Below are 13,355 nucleotides of genomic sequence, written 5' to 3'. Positions count from 1 at the left end.
ACCATGTCTCATTCTTTTTGGTATCCCTGTAACTCCACCGTTCCCAGTATGGGATATTGAATGATCCCTGCAGCTACACAGTGCATGTTTTTGGGGAATGTTGTGTAGGTCAGACAGGCTGGAATAGAGGGTTTAGGCTGAGGAATAGAGGAGAGTTAGATTTTAAAGAAGAGAGATTTGGGCCACAATATAGAAGACTGTACATGACTTGTCCAGGGAGATGCCATTCTAGGCAGTACCTTATCCAATGGCTAGTGGCTAGATACGGGAGATTTGAGTAGAAGAATGGCATAGCAGAGCAAATATTTTAGAATGACCTGAACAATTGGGGTATGCAGGACGGATTGAGAGGACAAAAGGTTCAAACTGGAGTAGGCCAAAAAAAAAAAAAAAAAATTGGAGTATGCAAAGCCATAGAATTAAATTAGCTCGTTTCTCTAGAGAATTTGATTTGATTTGGGTGAGGTAGGAAAATATTCAAATACAAATATGTAAGTATGGTAGAATACAATATTTGAATAGTTTAAGACAAACGTAAGACTCTTCTGAAGGAATTTTACGTTCATAGTGCCCCACCGCCTCCTAGCCTGGATGCCTCTGGGTTTTGCATTCACTCTCCAATGCCTACAGGAGTACTTTGTAGGCAGCGTTTGAGAGGCACTGAATTAGATCATAAAAATTCAGGCGTGAAGGGGGTGACATGGTTGCATAAGACATTCCTTCTTTAATCTCCCTTTTTAACCGATGGTTTAGACATCTAAACATGAACAAAGGTGCTTTGGTGGGTCTTTTGGGAGACCCAAGAGAAGACTTACCCACCACTGCAACTGGTAAGAGACAGACAGACACACCTCCGTATAGGCAAGGAACCAATGGAGCCAGCAAAACTGCCTAGACCCCTCTCACTGCTGTAGGGCAAAAATCAGGTGAGTGCTGCCCTGGGCAGGTACTCATGCACAGAACTTGCAGAAGTCCAGCCTTCCTGAAGGGAGACTCTGGCACACCGTTGGAGAAAAAGAAAAATATGAGTTTGCTTGCAGCCGAGGTGGTAAGAGACTTTCCCAGCGTCAACCCTCCCCCCAAGGAAACACTTCGAGGGGCTGATTTTTCTGGCAGAGGCACCCAGCTACCCTCGCCGGGTGGAACACAGCTGGAAAAACCTGTTTCTCTCTGCCAGCATCTGGAGTACTAAGGTGGGAGCTCCACGACTGTGGGAAGGAAGGATATTGGGAAAGAGACAGATAAGAATTTCAAATGGTGTCAAAGACATGTGCTCAGTAGGAAGTTCACTCAAGGACCCCTGGGGGTACCACCCTGGGGATCTCCCTACCAGGTGTGTGGGCACTCCCAATGCACCAAGTGTTAAGCCCACACCTCCCTGCAACTCTGCTGCTGGCTCCCTGTGCTTGCTCCGCAGTGTGTCCATGAGAGCGAGCTCTGCTAGACCAGGAGTCCACTCAAAACAGGTCCTGTTGATGGGCAGGGAAGAAACCACAAACTTGGTTTCCACCTTCTGGGGAAAAAAGGTGTGCAGCCAACCTGGTGAATTGTAAGAATCAGAGAAGACACAAACGCTTAAAAATTTGGCCACAAGGCAGAGCAAGAAGAGTAGAGCACAAACACATAGGAAAAACTGAGATAATATCAAAACCATAGAACATAATACCCCATCTGCTGACAGTAATGAGCACAGAGTTTAGGACGTATCCGCTACTTCAGATTCAAAAGCACCAGCATGTACCAGGAATATGAAAAATCAAGGAAATATGGCATCACAAAAAGAAAATGACAGTTCTCTAGCAACCGTGCTCAAAGGCACAGAATATTATGATCTGACTGACAAAGAATTCAGAATAGCAGTTATAAAGAAACTCAATGAATTTTACAAGAAGACTCAGGGAACTCAGTAAAATCAGGAATAAAATATGTTAACATAATGACTTCTTTTCAAAGAGATTGAAATTTTAAAAAACAAAACAAATCGTAGAGCTGAGGAAGTCAGTGGATGAGATGAAGAATGCAATAGAGAGCAGCTATAGCAGGGGAGACCATATGGAAGAAAGAATAAGTGACTTCGGGAGATAGGAATTTTGAAATAACACAGAAGAGATGAAAGAACAGAAATTTTAAAAGAGCGAAGCAAGCTTATGTGAGTTATGAGATTGAAACAAGAAAACATAAATATCAGAATAATTGGGCTTCTAGAAGGAGAAGGGGACAAAGAGTTTAAGAAATAATAGCTGAGAACTTTCCAAACCTGGGGAAAGTCTTGGACACACATGTCCATGAAGCTAATAGATCACCCTATAATCTCAATGCAAAAAGACCTTCTCCAAGACATATTATAATGAAACTGTCAAAAATCAATGATAATCTTAAAAGCAGCCAGGGAAAACAAGAATGTAACCTACAAAGGAACCCCTATTAGGCTATCAGCAGATTTCCTAGCAGAAACTCTACAGGTCGTGAGAGTGGAATAACATATTCAAAGTGTTGAAATATCAAAATTTCCAGCCAAGAATACTTTACCAGCAAAGTTATCTATTGGGTATGAAGGAGAAGTAAAGGCTTTCCTAGGCAAACAAAAGCTGAGGGAATTCACCACCACTAGACCTGCCTTGCAAGAAATGCTGAAAGGAGTTTTTCAAGCCAAAATGAAAAGACACTAATCAGTGACATGAACACATATGAAAGTACACAACACACTGATAAAGGTAAAATATATAGAGTCAGATTTAGAAAACTAACTGTTAGGATGGTGTGCTAACCACTCAACTATAATTTAAAGGTTAAAGGAAAAGAGTAGTAAAAATAACTATAGCTACTATAAATTGCTAATGAATTATATAAAAACATAAAAAGAGGTAAATTGTTACATGTATAATATAAAAGGGAGGAGTAAAAGGGTGGAGCTTTTATAGGCAATTGAACACTGTTCTGTCTATGTTTCATGTAAGCACCATAGTAACCACAAAGCAAAAACCTAGAGCAGATCCACAAAAGACAGAGAAAGGGGAACCAGAGTATACCACCACAAAAAATTACCAGTTTACAAAGGTAGGCAGAAAACAGAGGGAAAGAGAAACAATGGAAATACAAAACCACTGGAAAGCACAAGATGACATTAGTAAGTCCTTACATATAATTACTCTAAATGTAAATGGATTGGGGACTTCCCTGGTGGTGCAGTGGTTAAGAATCTGCCTGCCAGTTCAGGGGACACGGGTTTGAGCCCTGGTCCGGGAAGATCCCACATGCTGTGGAGCAACTAAGCCCCTGTGCCACAACTACTGAGCCCGCGTGCCTAGAGCCTTGCTTCACAAGAGAAGCCACCACAATGAGAAGCCCGTGCACCACAGTGAAGAGTAGCCCCCACTAGCCACAACTAGAGAAAGCCCACGTGCAGCAATGAAGACCCAGCACAGCCAAAAATAAATAAATAAATAAATAAATAAAATGTAAATGGATTGAATTCATCAATCAAAAGGCACAGAGTGGCTAGATGGATAAAAATAACAAGACCCGGGGCTTCCCTGGTGGCGCAGTGGTTGAGAGTCTGCCTGTCAATGCAGGGGACACGGGTTCGTGCCCTGCTCCGGGAAGATCCCATATGCTGCAGAGCGGCTAGGCCCGTGAGCCATGGCCGCTGAGCCTGCGCGTCCGGAGCCTGTGCTCCGCAGCAGGAGAGTCCACAACAGTGAGAGGCCCGCATACCGCAAAAAAATAAATAAATAACAAGACCCAACTATATACTGCCTATAAGAGACCCACTTGGGCCTTAAAGACACATGTAGACTCAAAGTGAAGAGATGGAAAAACATATTCCATGCAAGTGGAAACTAAAAGAAAGTGGAAATAGCTATATTTATATCACACGAAATAGACTCTAAGCCAAAAATGTAATAAGAAACAAAGGGGTCATTATATAATGATACAGGGATCAATTCATCAAGAAGATATAACAGTTGTAAACATATATGCACATAACATCTGTGTACCTAAATACATTAAGCAAATATTAATAGCTATGAAGGGAGAAATAGACAACAATACAATAATAATAGGGGACTTCAGTACTCCACTGTCAGTGATACGTAAATCATCCAGACAAAATCAACAAGGAAATGATGGGCTTGAACCAAACATTTGACCCAGTGGACCCAACAGGCATCTATAGAACATTCCATCCAACAGCAGCAGAATACACATTCTTCTTAAGTGCACATGGAACATTTTCAAGGAGACATCATATGATAGAGCAAAAAACAAGTCTTAGCAAAATAAGACAATTGAAATCATACCAAGTATCTTTTCTGTTCACAATAGTATGAAACTAGAAATAAAACGAGGAAAGCTGGAAAATCTGCAAGTGTGTGCAAACTAAACAACACACTCCTGAACAACCAATGGGTCAAAGAAAAAACCAACAGGAAAATCAAAGAATATTTCAAAAAAATGAAAATAGAAACGCAACATACCAAAACCTATGGGGTGCTGCAAAAACAGTTCTGAGAGGGAAGCTTATAGTAATAAATGCAAATATTAAGAAATTAGAAAGATCACAAATAGTCAACCTAACTTTACCGCTCAAGGAATTAGAAAAGAGGAGTAAATTAAGCCCAAAGTTAGCAGAATAAAGGATGTAAAATTCAGAGCAGAAATAAATGAAATAGAGACCAGAAAAACAAAAGGTCAATGAAACTAAGAGCTAGTTTTTCAAAAAGATAAACAAAATTGATAAACCTTTAGCAAGACTAAGAAAAAGAGGAAATACTCAAATAAAACCAGAAAAGAAATTATAACTGACCCTACAGAAATACATAGAATCATAAGAAACTACTATGAATAATTGTACACCAACAAATTAGATAACCTAGAAGAAATGGATAAGTTCATAGAATACAACCTACCAAGACTGAGCCAGTAAGAACTAGAAAGTCTGAACAAATCGATGAGTAAAGAGATTGACTCAGTAATTAAAAACCTCCCAACACAGGAAACTCCAGGACCAGATGGCTTCACTGGCAAATTCTACCGAACATTCAAAGGAGAATTAACATCAGTCCTTCTCAAACTCTTCCAGAAAATTGAAGAGGAGGGAACACTTCCAAACTCATTCTGTGAGGCCAGTATTACCAATATCAAAGCCAGATAAGGACACTACAAGAAAACAACACTATAGACCAATATCTCTGGTAAACATTGATGCAAAAATTCTCAATGAAATATTAGCAAACCTAATTCAGGAACTCATTAAAAGGATTACATACCATGACCTAGCAGGAATTTTCCCTGGGATGTAGGGATGGTTCACATACACAAATCAATAAATGTTATACACCACATTAATAGAATGAAAGATAAAAGTGATCATCTCAGTATATGCAGAGAAATCATTTGACAAAATACAACATCCTTTCGATAACATACCCTCTGCAGATTGGGTATAGAAGGAACATACTTCAGTATAATATAAAAGGCCGTATACAGCAAACCCACAGCTAACATTATATTCCACAAGAATTGAAAGCTTTTCCTCTAATATCAGGAACAAGACAGGGTGCCACTCTTACCCATACCTGAGTGGATTTGGAAAAGGCAAGACATAAGGAGGATTCAGAGTAGTCCTTCCTCAGGGATCTCATTCTGTAGTGAACTTTGTGTTCTTTCTGTTGCTCCCTTTTGTTTTACCTCAGATTTGAGTTTGGGAGGTGTCCTTTTATTTCCTATTGATGATAAAGAGTCAAGAAACAAAGGGCAAGATTTGGTAAGTAAACAACCACATCAGTTTATCAGAGCTGAACTTTGACTCCCATCACCTCCCCTTGAAACTACTCCTGCTCCCACCCAGCTAATGATCATTCCTCCTAGTTGGCCTTGATTGTGGCCCAGCACCGTGATCGTGCCAATGTCCTGTCTGGCATTAAGATGGCAGCCCTAGACGAGGGCCTGAAGAAGATATTTTTAGCAGCAAAGAAAAAGAAAGGTAAGCTCTTCCACTTGTGCCCAGGGATAGATGAATTTCTGCTCCCAAGCATATGATGTGATTTTTAAAGGGAGGTAAGAAATGTCAAGACCCCATTCAGCATACATGGTAAAGGTAAGCCCCAGTATGAGAGATCACAGAAGTAACAACCTCCCCATCTTGTATTTGCAAAGCCCTTTTCCTTTCTACATCACTTTTGTATCCATTATCTCTGTGGACCGCCTGTATCCACTTGGGTATTTGTATCATTTTACAGATGAGGAAGTAAAGGACCAGAGATGAAGTAAACTGGTCATAATGCAGTTGTGAAACGCCTCTTGGAGAGTCCCAGTCCACATTAGCAGACAGTTCTCTGCCAAAAACCCGACTTCAATTTTGTTTCTAAGCCCAGTGTGTCTCACAGTTTCTTGAACTGATTGACTTTTTTAAGATAAATTTATTTTATTATTTTTGGCTGCATTGGGTCTTCATTGCTGTGCACGGGCTTTCTCTAGTTGCAACGAGTGGGGGCTATGCCTTCGTTGCGGTGCACGGGCTTCTCATTGCAGCGGCTTCTCTTGTTGCGGAGCACAGGCTCTAGGCGCTGGGGCTCAGTAGTTGTGGCTCGAGGGCTCTAGAACGCAGCCTCAGTAGTTGTGGCTCACAGGCTTAGTTGCTCTGCACCATGTGGGATCTTCCCAAACCAGGTATCAAACCCACGTCCCCTGCACTGGCAGGCGGATTCTTAACCACTGCGCCACCAGGGAAGTCCCCTTGACTTGTTAAAGAATCTTTGCTTATTTTAATTACATCTTGATCATTGATCGTATTTTATTTCCATAGTACCTACTTATTTCCAGAGCCTGTAGGTCCTTGTGTTCAGTAGAATTAATTTAATTTTCCCCTATTACAACCCCTCCCCAGAATATTTTTGACATTATAATCATATGCTTTGAGTGGGACAAACCAAGATTATATACATTTTGTTCATTGGAAACCACAAAGTGACTCAGAACATGTTATTATCTCCTATGTATATTTTATACACATTAATCAATTTGATGAATGAAGACATCATGATTCTTTTTTTTTTTTTTTTAACAGCAAGTGTCCATCTTCCACGCATTGGACATGCCACAGAAGGTTTTAACTGGTATGGTACTGAGCGACTTATTCGGAAACACTTGGCCTCAAGAGGCATCCCAACTTACATGTATCCTTTTGTTATCCTGATGGTGTGCACTTCCAGCTCAGAAGGGGAAAATGTCTTGCATTTTTCTGGTGTCATTATTTAATCCAAGGCCAAGTCTTCTTCTGCCATGTTTTTCAGTCTACCCCTCTTCAATGAGAAAAAACTAAGGAGCATTTTCTAACTTGTATATATCCAAGGAGGTAAAATATACCCAAGCGTTTCTGGGTGCCAACAGCTAAATTAAAAGATATACGAAGAGGGGAATTAATTGAAGAATTGCCATTTGCTAACATACTGAATCTTTTTCACATCAATTCTCTGGAGATCCTTCAGGCCCATAGACCAAGGCCTGATTCTAAGAACTTCACTCTGTTCACTAAAATAAACACACCAGCAAACAAACAAGTGAACTGTTTTATTTCTGAACCCATTCAATGTATTCTTAAGGAGCAGTGTGAAATTCATTTTGACCATAAGGATATAATGTAGATTTGCTGGACTAGTATTTTCTTCTAATGACCTGCTTGCTGTATAAGTTAGCATTGTTTGAACTGTACTGAGCCCAGAATTACTAGAAGAAGCTGAATTGGCCCCCAAGTGCTATAATTATACAGAAACTTCATCTTTTTACTTAGATACTTACTGAAATGAATTCACTCAGTGGCGGTTTATTTAAACCAATGTAAAAACCTAGCAGAGAAGTTAATGTTTTATACACTTGCACAATTCAAGCAGTACCAAAAGAGTTTTAGTATTTCAGGTAATAATTCTACAGTAATAAGTACTAACAATATTGGAAAGATTTATGATACGGTAAAAAGAAACTAAGGCATGCTACTTCTGGAGTGGTTATTTTAATAATTACTAAAGAACTAGTAGTTTTAGTAAAGTTGATTTTAAAAAGTTTTAAAGTTTTTTAAAGTGATGAAATATATATTCCTTCACCATCTTTATCAGCTACTACTTTCCTAGAAGCAAGGCTGCCATCCTTCATCCACAGGCCTCATCTTCCTCCTCAGGACAGCCGGTGCCTTAACAATCGGCTCAGCATCAGATCCAGCCTTCAGCAACCAGCTAAGATGTTTGCTCAAAGCTACTGTAATAGAATATTTCAAAAAGGAATCAGGATCTGCTGGGCCTCTGAGGTACTCTGTTGTCTGAATTCGAATTTTGTTCTCTTGGATGTGGTACTGATGTGGTGCTTGTAATACAGGGATGCACAAGATATTTGGGAAAATCCTTTGGCAGCTTGCCAGGGCCCCAGTTTGCACAGCTATTTGCATAATAATAAATACATTTTCTATCTCTAATGGTTTCTTTGCTTTCTTTCCCCTCAGTCTAGTTTTCGTCCCCTCCATCAGACTGATTTCTTTATAGTGAGAAAGGTGAGTGGATTAAGGAGAAAGGAAAGGTAATAGGAGAACAGGGTGGCTCTAGGGGAAGGAAGCACCTTCAGCCAGTTCGTGCTTTGGAAAGATAGGTCTCCGAGGGGAAAGGCTGAGAAATGAGATTCCTGATCCAGACGTGTGGAGCCCCTCCTGCCCTTCTCTCCATCCGGCTCAGCATTCAGAGCTAGAAGAACACACGTTGGCCCAGAGGCCTGTCAAATGTGACTTCAGAGAAACCAGAAGATCACTCCCCCTCCCACCGAATCAGTTCAGCTGCAAGAAATAAGGGAGTTGTGGAAATGGCACAAAGCTGACAGGGAATGTCAGACTGGGGAGGGCAGGGGGCAGAGAACCACAGGAGAAGGAGTCTTAGGAGGAGACACCCGTGTAAGCTATGGCTTTTCACACTTGGTACATGAAGTCTCCGTCTTGGCTGACTGTCCTCAGCCAGCCTGATTTCTGCTGCTTTGAGGCTGTAAGTCTCAGAGCTGGGACCATGACCTTCTAAGGAGAGTAGTGCTGTTAGCACCTGGGTTGTACTGTTCTGTTTGACTCCCTCTGGGCTCCTTCACCCTTCGACAATTTAGCGTCTGTTTTGAAGACCTATTATACCCTAAATTCACGATTCCTTAATTTGTTTTTCCTAAAATTTCTTTTTTACTTTCATTTTTATTGCTTCCTATCTATTACTCTTAACCACCAGCGCTTGACACATGGGTGATTATAATAACTTTAACCTCTTGTCTGGCATCTTAAGTCTTAGAAGCAGAACTGGAACTCCAAAAAGGGAGAATGTAGAGAAATCTAAGCCAGTGCATAAGTAAGCTGCCGGCCCTTCAAAGGCAGCCAGAGTCCAAACAGGTGAGGTATAAGCAGGTGCAAGGAAAACTTGATTGTCCACAAGCTGTCTACCCTCCTGAAAAGCTGTACTTCCTTTGGATATCAGAGTGCATAGGGCTAGCTGTAGATGTTTCTGAACATCTGAGAGGGGCATCAGAGCGGGGAACTCACCCCCAAAGGGAGCATAACTGACATTTTTAGGGTCACAGGTATTTTTTTTGAAAAAAAAGGGGCTGCTTTTCACCCAATTCTGTCCCACTTGCTCCAACCGTATGGGCCTTTTCTCTGGATGAAGGCCCTGGGCCATGACTGTCTGCCCCCTGGTAAACTGGGCAAAACAACACGGAAAGAGATCAGAAAACTCATGTAGCACTTTCTCCCTTAAACATGAGGTCACCTGTTAGTGGCAGCCCCCTGCTTTCCTTTCTGACCTCTCCTAGCTCATCAGTCAAAAATGCTGCTCTGCTTCATCTCCGTATGTCTTTCCTATCTCATAACCCCTTCACTCTTCCCATCAAAGGGTGTCACTGTCTGAGAAGGAAGAATGAGAGAAGCTACCTACTTTGTTTATCCCAAGGGTTCTGTCCCCTTTCTTCCACAGCATCTTTGATGCCATCTGGCCCTCCCCTCTGAGGAGGCCAAGGTAGGGCCAAGAGGACAATATAAGATTTTGTTCACGGATGAGCTTTTGTGGAGAAGTGTGTACCATAAACATCAATTTTAAAAAGCCCTGCTTATTGAGACAGTGAGGAACTTAACTTAAACTTGAAATTTTCATTATGTACAATCTTACATATTTTCTTGACTTTTAATAAACTTTCCTTCACTTTGTAACATGCCTGTTGTTTAATTTTTTGTCCCATCAATCTAAACTACATTCTAAGTTAATTAATCCTCTTCAAGTATAGCTTGAATCACCCATTTTAGAGCCCCGAACCATCTCTAGGCTAATGTGTTTTCTTTTGCTGTCTACTAAGTGAAGAATAAACTCACTCGAGCATTACTTGTCTTCCACCATAATTTAACCTAATTTCCCAGAGACATCCTACAGTTTCTTGCTTGAGGCTTTGCTCATTCTGGTCCCTCCCTGGACACCCTGCACCCTCTAAATCCCCTCCCGTTATCTCCAACCTGCTATTGTCCCCTATCAAATCTGATTCTTTAGGAATCCAGAAAAATCTAACCTCTCTGTGGTTGAACTACAAATGATAATCGGGTTTATGGCACTTAATTTGTTGACATATCATACTCATTGGTATATTTATTTAATTACTGCATAAATACTAAGGCCTTTGAGAAAGGTGATTTCTCATTTATTTTCCCTATCACACAAATCAATTAATAGGTACTCAGATATTGAATTTAAAATGGTATGTGGATAACCGGCTAGCAAGTTGGGAAAAGTATTAGACTTCCTGCATATATCATAAATGCCAGATGGCATAAGTACTTAAATGTAAAACTTGAGAATATACAAACTTGTCATTTTTATGGTGTCTTGACTAGCAACTAGCCTTTGAAGCTTCTCCCAACTTCTCACTCAAATACCAGTGGCATTAAGGTGAAGACTCACAACCACACTGAAAATAAGACAACCAACTAAATGTCAGAACATGAGAGGAAATGACACTAGTTATAAGGCAAAGTTGAACTGAGATTTCATTTTAGGAAGCAAAGATTGCTTAAAAACCTAGGACCTTCACCAGCCAGAAAATGAACAACAATCCTTCTATCCTTTTCTTCCCTTATGTTAACAAAAAGGTCAACTGCCCCCTTCCCCCATGTCTGCTGTGAACTCTGTCCCCTCCAGCCTTCTCAAGAATGTTATTCTGCCAATTACTTTCTCTTATATATTCAGTTTGTTTTTTAAATTAGAATCTTTCCATTGACTTATAAACAAGGTCAAGTCACTCTCATTAAAAAGAACTCCCTAGGGACTTCCCTAGTGGTCCAGTGGTTAATAATCCGTTTTGCAGGGAACGGTGGTTCAATCCCTGGTCGGGGAACTAAGACCCCACATGCCACAGGGCAACTAAGCTCACAGGCCACAACAACTGATCCCACGTGCTCTGGAGCCCGCGCACCACAGCTAGAGAGAAGCCCGCACACCACAACAAAAGATCCCATGTGCCACAACTTAGACCTGACGCAGACAAAAATTTTTTTACATAATAAAAAAAAATTCTTTTTAAAGAACTCCCTAAATCCTCATTCCCTTCCCCGTCACAGCCCAACCTCCAAAGAGTTGTCCCATCTACACTGCTTTTGTTTCTTCATCTCCCACTGACACTAACCCACACCATTCTGACTTTCTGCACTTTCACTCCACCAAGAGAGTCTGTGTTAAGAATACCAATGACCTCCAAGTTGCTAAATCCAAAGAACATTTTTCAGTTCTCATCTTGACCTCTGAGTAGAGTTCAACACTGTCCACTGCTTCCCTCTTTTTGAAACACTATTGCCTTGGCTTCTGCGACAAGATACTCTTCTGTGACACAATAATCCAGGAACTTATCTTTTATCATCTTTGCACAGTTTTCTCCCATGGTCTTCTTTTTACCTAGTGTATTAGTTTGTTAAGGCTGCCATTACAAAATACCACAGACTGGGTGACAACAATAAATGTATTTTCTCACAGTTCAGGAAGCTTGAAGTCCAAAATCAAGATGTCAGAAGGGTTGGCTTTTTCTGAGACCCCTCCCCTTGGCTTGCAGATGGCCACCCTCTTGTTGTATCCTCACAAGTTGTTTCCTCTGTGCGTGCATGCCCTGGTATCTGTATTTCCAAATTTCCTCTTACAAGGACACCAGTCAGATTGAATTAGGCCCCATCCTAATGGCCTGACTTTAACTTAATGCCTCTCTAAAGGCACTGTCTACAAATACAGTCACATTCAGAGGTACTGGGGATTAAGGCTTCAACACATGAATTTTGGAAGACACAATTCAGCCCCAAACACCCAGCCATTAAATGTTGGAGTTCCTCACCATAAAAGACACTGAATTGTGAAAACAATCCTGAAGAAAAAGAACAAAGCAGGAGGCATAACCCTCCAAGACTTCAAACTGTACTACAAACTGACAGTAATCAAAACAGTATGGTTTGGGCACAGAAACAGACATGGATCAATGGAACAGAATAGAGACCCCAGAAATAAACCCACACACCTATGGACAATTAATCTTTGACAAAGGAGGCAAGAATATACAATGGCAAAAAGACAGTCTCTTCAGCAAGTAGTGTTGGGAAAGTTGGACAGCCACATGTAAATCAATGAAATTAGAACACTCCCTCTCACCATACACAAAAATAAACTCAAAATGACTTAAAGACATAAATATAAGACATGACATCATAAAACTCCTAGAAGAATATAGGCAAAACATTCTCTGACATAAATTGTATCAATATTTTCTTAGCTCAGTCTCCCAAGGCAATAGAAATAAAAACAAATATAAACAAATGGGGGCTTCCCTGGTGGCGCAATGGTTGGGAGTCCGCCTGCCAATGCAAGGGACATGGGTTCGTGCCCCGGTCTGGGAAGGTCCCACATGCCGTGGAGCAGCTAGGCCCGTGAGCCATGGCCGCTGAGCCTGCGCATCCGGAGCCTGTGCTCCGCAACAGAAGAGGCCACAACAGTGAGAGGCCCGTGTACCGCAAAATAAATAAATAACTAAATAAATAAAAATAAGCAAATGGGACCTAATCAAACTTACAAGCCTTTGCACAGCAAAGGAAACCACAATCAAAACAAAAGTCAAACTACAGAATGGGAGAAAATATTCGCAAATGATGCAACCAACAAGGGCTTAATCTCCAAAATATACAGTTTATACAACTCAACAACAATAAAAACAAAAAACCCAATCGAAAAATGGGCAGAAGACCTAAAAAGACATTTCTCCAAAGAAGAAATACAGATGGCCAATAGGCACATGAAAAGATGCTCAACATCACTAATTAGAGAAAT

At 40.9% G+C, this 13,355-nt stretch overlaps 1 protein-coding gene across 4 annotated transcripts in view; it reads left to right on the top strand.

Moving 5' to 3' along the window:
- Positions 1-10,130, top strand: part of CHD1L (chromodomain helicase DNA binding protein 1 like) — a 134,148-nt gene extending 124,018 nt beyond the window's left edge. For all 4 annotated transcript variants that reach the window (XM_060300417.1, XM_060300411.1, XM_060300418.2 and 1 more), the window contains 4 exons: positions 5,697-5,767; positions 5,872-5,986; positions 7,070-7,178; positions 8,115-10,130. In XM_060300417.1, coding sequence (XP_060156400.1) covers positions 5,697-5,767; positions 5,872-5,986; positions 7,070-7,178; positions 8,115-8,193 — 374 coding nt within the window. In that variant the 3' untranslated portion in view covers positions 8,194-10,130. The remainder of the gene's footprint in view (positions 1-5,696; positions 5,768-5,871; positions 5,987-7,069; positions 7,179-8,114) is intronic.
- The last annotated feature ends 3,225 nt before the right edge of the window (positions 10,131-13,355 follow it).

Source organism: Globicephala melas, chromosome 1 (assembly GCF_963455315.2).
Source record: "Globicephala melas chromosome 1, mGloMel1.2, whole genome shotgun sequence".
NCBI classification, from domain to species: Eukaryota; Metazoa; Chordata; class Mammalia; order Artiodactyla; family Delphinidae; genus Globicephala; species Globicephala melas.
The sequence above is the reverse complement of the archived record's forward strand: the minus strand, read 5'-3'. Positions and strand labels throughout refer to the sequence as shown.